The 6,108-nt window shown below is 41.5% G+C and overlaps 1 protein-coding gene across 4 annotated transcripts in view; it reads left to right on the forward strand.

Moving 5' to 3' along the window:
* Positions 1-6,108, forward strand: part of LOC111655371 (uncharacterized) — a 21,845-nt gene that overhangs the window by 12,926 nt on the left and 2,811 nt on the right. Inside the window, exons 3-5 of one of the 4 annotated variants that reach the window (XR_002760802.2) lie at positions 86-185; positions 1,175-1,295; positions 5,802-6,102. Coding sequence is in view for 3 of the 4 variants with exons in the window: in XM_087174104.1 (XP_087030230.1) it covers positions 86-185; positions 1,175-1,208 (134 nt within the window). In the remaining variant the exon portion in view is untranslated. Of the gene's footprint in view, positions 1-85; positions 186-1,174; positions 1,296-5,801; positions 6,103-6,108 lie in introns of those variants that run through there. The other 3 variants (XM_087174104.1, XM_023406731.2, XM_023406730.2) reach the window with 3 other exon arrangements.

Below are 6,108 nucleotides of genomic sequence, written 5' to 3' on the forward strand. Positions count from 1 at the left end.
GGTCAGTATGGGGGGGGGTCAGTATGGGGGGGTCAGTGACTCCGGGTCTTCACCGCTCTCTCTCCTCCTGTATCTGCTGTTTCAGACGTGGCTGCAGCTGAAGATAAAGTGAAGTTCACTCCGGGAAAGAAACAGAGCAAGTTTGAGACGCTGATGACCAAGGAGGAGATCGAGGAGGAGCAGAGGTCAGTTCACCCCCCCCCCCCGCTCCTCATCCTGCCTGGCATGACGTTCGTTAATGCAGACACACGATCACTTCCTGCTCTGTGTTTTATTGTGATGTGTTTCTCTGGTGCATGGGCAGAAAGGCAAACTGCTCTGTTTTCTCCTCTTCATCCTTTTCTTCTTCCTCCTCTTCCTCTGCAGCTGACCAACTGTTCATTCACTGTCCTGTCTCTGTTGAGTCCAGCTCATCTTGACGACATGTTTTCAGAGATTCAGGTGACATCCTGAACACCTGAGCGGTCGTCATGGTGTCAGACTGAACGTGTGAATTTGAGCTGTATTTAAATGAGCTGAGCTGCTGTTTCCAGCTGTTTCCAGCTGCGTCGTCCTGACGCCTGAGCAGCAGTTATATAATCCGCTGTTCCACACGCTCTCTGTCCGTCAGCGAAGCCTGAAGCTGGACACGAGGGCGAGTGAGGAAACACCCACATGGCAGAGTTTACAGGGTTTTTTCTCAGCGTGGGGGAGGCGACGTGTGCAGCTCTCTGATTGGACGCTCTGTTTTTTCACGTCTTAAAATGTTTCGTGGCTTGGCGGCGCCGCCTTATTTTGTTTCCTCTGAGGTTTTTAGGAGCGGCAGAGGAGGGAAAGAGTTTTCTTCTCTTTGTGCCTGGTGACATCACAGAGGAGTAAATATGAAGAGGGACGGAGGAGGAAGCTCGTCCAGCTTCCTCATTCCTTCTCCCTCCTTAAGTTCCTATAAACGCCGTCCTCAGCTCGTGGGGCCGACGCCTCCCGCAGCGTCCCGTTCGTCCTGATCTCTTATCATGTGGAAACACAGTGGATAAACTCATCTTCTGTGGTGCGCTGAGACCGATAACAGTTTGCTATGTGAGAGCAGCGACACCTGCACATGTTTATTCCTCTGATCCACATTCACTGGATGAATTATTGATCATGTGCCACAGACGCAGCTGATCACTGACTTCCTCCACCTTTATCTTTCCAGGGTAGAGCTTACCTCAGACTTTACCTCTCTGTAATCCAGCTGACACAGTGTTAGGAAGCAGATGGTAAGGTGATGTTTCTACCTCCAGCCCTCCCCTCTGATCAACCCGACCCCCCCGCAGGTACGGACAGACTGATGACACCTGACGCATCTATTGATCTATAATCTCAGATTTCACTCAAATGTTCAGCAGCTACTTTTAAATTGTGTGAGAAAAAAATTTAAAAATCTTTTCATGTTTCGTTAAAACTCGAATTTCAGCCACTGGTGCCGTTTGACAAGAGCAACATCTGGATCATCAGCATAGATATTGATCAATACTAGTAATAATCAGTCTATCCGTACTGATTGACCCCCCCCTTCCTCTTTAATATCACATTGTATTGATCAGCTCACGATAACCATCATGATACTTTCAAATCTTCTAATTTAAACACAAACAGCTGTTACTCAACACACTGACTCCAGTGAAGACGGTTGTTTCAGAATAAGAGGCCATGTTGACATTTATATAATATATAATATATATAATATATATTAAAGTCAAACTGTGGAGCAGAGAGAATAATGTGATGAAGAAAGAAAAAGAGAAAAATAAAATACTCCAGATTGACTGAGTAAAAGTTCTTAGTTACTTTCCGTCGCCACGTTCAGGGGCTTTGAACCGGATCCATGTGTTCAGTCCCGGAGACACACAGTTCATCTGTTGCCACGGAGACACCCAGCTGTTACTCCAGCTGTGGTACTCCAGCTGTTACTCCAGCTGTGTGTCACGGTCCGGAGCTGCAGATGGTTTCTCTCTCTCTCTGATCTCTGAAAACACGCCCCCCCCCCCCAGCCTTAAAGCTCCCAGTAGAAACCAGTAGAAGCCAGTGTGCATGAGCTGGTCCTCTCCTGGAGACAGTCATGTGCTCAGAGGGGATGGGATCCATACAGGAAACACAGAGGATCCTATAGGAAGCTTATAGGAAACACTAAAGACACTTCCTGCTCCTTCACAGCTGATGTCACAGACGCAGTTTGAATGAGGAAGGAAATAAATCAGTGAGAAAACAAAGATATTTATAGACGTTTTGTTTGTCACGTTCAGTGTCGGAGCTTTTGGTTCAATTCAGTTCAACTTTAATAAAGTACAATAACAATCAGAAGTTTAATATGAGACAGAAATGTGCAACAAATACACAGATATTAAAGTGGAAAGAGCCGCACAGTGTTTCTATGTAAATATCGTGTCAGGAAACGAAACAGTTCCTCTTCATAAATCAAACCAAGAGAAACAAACAAAACTTTTTCATCAGTTTATTTTTTTATTGTGAAACTACGTTCTGAGTTTCTTGAGTTTCCCTCTGAAGATCAATAAAGTCTGATCTGCATCTAAAATAACACATTTATTATTTTTGTTATATTTTATCTTTTTAATCTGATTCTGTAAAAAAGTTCAAATAAACTTAAATGTAAATCAAATAAATGACGTTCAGTAAAAAGTGAAATGTGGAGTAAAAGTATAAAGTGGCAGAAAATGGAAAAAACTAAAATACTTTTTTAAAACCAATTAATTAATTAACCTCCAAAGTAAAGTCCAGTATTTGAGTAAATGTAACGTCGTCGTTTGAACCGTAGTTTTTGCTGCAGTGGATTTTATTTCATTATATTTCTGTGGTTTTAAACCAATATTTCCCACTTTAATATCAGTGCAGCTCAGATTTTAGGAGCCACCTGCCAAACTTCACGCCAGCGTCCGGCCCACGTGCACGTGTGACGCAGCTGCTGGACGTCAGTGTGTGAGCGCCCTCTGCTGGACACACACCGTCATTACAGCCAGAGAAACGCCACCAGTGTCTGTGCAGACGCACTGAGAGCTGTTGTTTATCTCTTCATCTTCTCTTCCTTTACAGTAATGCGTCATAACTCATCTTTTGTATTAATAATCTGAAAAACTAATAAATGATAATAAAACACTTTGAGTTAAGATTTTCCTTCAGGTTAAAAACTTTTCTCCTGATCTTCGTCTCAAACTTCAGGAATCCCTTCATCAAACCAAAAGCAGGATGAGCTCCTTTAATGTTTCCCTCTTCCCAAAGGTGATCACAGGTATCACAGGTGCTAATGGCAGCAAATCAACGGTCTCCATGGAAACTAGAATTTTACTGCTGTAAATTTCTTAACTTTTTTCCTTCACTAAGGAAACTTTTAAGAAATTCTGGGAACACAATTAAGTGACTCAGCTAAGGAGAAATTAAACCTTAAGAGTTTTGTGCAGCTGGAAACTAAAATAATCAGATCAGTGAGTTTAAGTGAAAAGTCCAACGTTTCCCTCCGACATGTTGCAGGAGAAGAAGGAAGTACAAGAACTTCAAATTAAAGTTCTAGAGTAAGTGAACGCAGTAAGTGGAAATATTCAGATACTTTACTAAAGTCAGAAAAACAAAGTAACGCCACACTGTGAAAATGTAAATATATATTAATCAGGAAAATTTGATTTAAGTATCAAAAGTAAAAGTTTGACTGTTATATATCACGTCATCGTCATTATTACTCAACTAATTATTATTTTTTCTCCCTTTATGGATAAATTTTCTGATTATTTTTTCCAATTCATCAATTGATTGATCAGTTTGTAAACATTCAGAAAATGAGAATTGCAGAACGAGAAACCTTCAAAGTGTTTATCCAACCAGCAGGTCAAACTAATAAAAAATTAATTAAATTTAAAAGAAAATCAGCAAATGTCACGTTTCAGAAGCTGAAACCATGAAATAGTTTTATTTTATTTATTTCCTTATTATCAGAATATTTGCTGATTAGTTTTTTTTAAACTCTGAAGCGAAGAAGAGAGTAACATGAAAATAAAAAAGAGGAGGAGCAGCTCAGTCGTTCTGAAGTTACAGGAAATGAAAGTATTTAGTTACATTCAACAATGAAGGTGTTTTTTCCTCTTATAAAGAAAAAGAGCCGTGTGTCGACACGGAGGCGGGAGACGGTTCCTCTGTTCAACCGACACTTTGACACTTTTATTGAACATGAGTGAATATCGTTTATTAGAGTCCTGCATCGTATCTGCTGCCAGACAAACAGCTGACGGCAACATGAAGAATCATCACATACACTTCCAAAATGAACGAGGTTCAAATCCGTCCGTTACCTTGGATACAGCGTCATGTGTCTCAACAGCCAGGCCCGGGGATCTTTACGTTAAAAAGTCTTTACGTTAAAAAGTCTCGATGTTAAAAAGTCTCGACGTTAAAAAGTCTTTACGTTAAAAAGTCTTTACGTTAAAAAGTCTTTACGTTAAAAAGTCTTTACGTTAAAAAGTCTTGACGTTAAAAAGTTCCTGCAAAGTTCTTGTTTCCATTCTTCTTTATAATCATTTTTATTTTATATTGATTTTCTATAAGATCAAGTGTCTTCACTCACATTTTGAGGATCGATAAATTTACAACGGATTCACATTTATCATTCTCCAAATATGGAATGACTCTTACACTGGATATTAATATTATTTAATCTAACAGAATATAGTTTGTAAACGGTGGAAGAGCGAACGTACGGTGATGAAGGTGTGTGTCGTTCAGACGTCCAGCTGTGACGTCTCAGGCCTCTGCTTTTATCTCAGTCACATCTGTCAGCTTCTGTCCAGCTGTGCTCCAGCTGTGCTCCAGCTGTGCTCCAGCTGCTCTGCTGCTAACCCTGCATGCCGCCCGCTAACACCACAGCTAACGGTGAGTGCTGCCGCTCCGAGGTTCGTTAACTCAGCTGTGAACTGATGACATCATCTGTTAGTGGTTTCAGCCAGTGATACCCAACTACTAACACCCCCCCACCCCCCACACACACACACACCCCCCCACACACACACACACACACACATTGAGTCAGAGACTTACAGCAGCTCAGTGACCTGCAGTTACAAGTTTAATTTCTCACTTTTTCAATGTTGTATTATTTATAAAGTTTCTGTCGTGACGATCAGACACGAAGCTCCGACAGGTTTCCTGTCTCTCTCTCTCTCTGTCTCTCTCTCTCTCTCTGTCTCTCTCTCTCTCTCTCTGTCTCTCTCTCTCTCTCTCTCTCTCTCTCTCTCTCTCTCTCTCTGTCTCTCTGTTCTCTCTCTCTCTCTCTCTGTCTCTCTCTCTGTCTCTCTGTCTCTCTCTCCCTCTCTCTCTCTCCCTAGATTATTAAGGTGAAAGTAATTAATCAATAGATGATTAATCAGCAACAGATTTGTTAACTGATTGTTAATCAGTGATTCCACAGACTCAGTTTCTCCGATGTGAGAATTTCCTACTTTTCTTTTTTCTTTTTTTGTTGCTATTTTCAACATTTTATCGACCAAACAATGAATCAAGAAAATAATTGTTGCAGCAGCTTCATTAATGATGAAGGTGAGAACCTGGAAGCTGCCGGAGCTTCGTCACCTGTGTCACTGAGCGTCTGATGTCGATGATTTCCGTCAGTCAGCTGATGAACAGACGCCTGAAGCTTTATTTAACTCTCTGAAAGAAAGCTGCTTGCTTTGTTATTCAGTTGTTTTGCTCCTTTCAAAAACTGTCGTACATTTTGTGTCTGATTCATTTGACACAAACACGAGTTTCCGTGTCTCAACTTCTTCTTCTGTGTTTTCTTTCAGCTGATCTGTGAAGACGAAGAGGAGGAGGAGGAGGAGGAGGAACCTGAAACCTTCAGCTATGCAGTTTTGTAGGGATTTAAAAACCTGCCTGTCTTTATTTTACTTCACTTCTTTCAGGCCTGCAAACGTCTTTACACCAAAGTGCCTTCAGGAGTTTTTCTTTTTTTACAGTCTGCTTCTTAGTGTCGCAGAATTTCAGGCGTCAAAGCTCGAAGTGGAGGAGGAGCTTTAACAGAAACGGTGTGTGTGGCGGTTGTGAGTGTTTAGCCTGTTCAGTGTGATCCGACAGGAAGTGAACGACGAGCTG

Source organism: Seriola lalandi, unplaced genomic scaffold, assembly GCF_002814215.2.
Source record: "Seriola lalandi dorsalis isolate HSWRI2012SDOR001 ecotype SW California unplaced genomic scaffold, Sedor1 jcf7180002054315, whole genome shotgun sequence".
NCBI classification, from domain to species: Eukaryota; Metazoa; Chordata; class Actinopteri; order Carangiformes; family Carangidae; genus Seriola; species Seriola lalandi.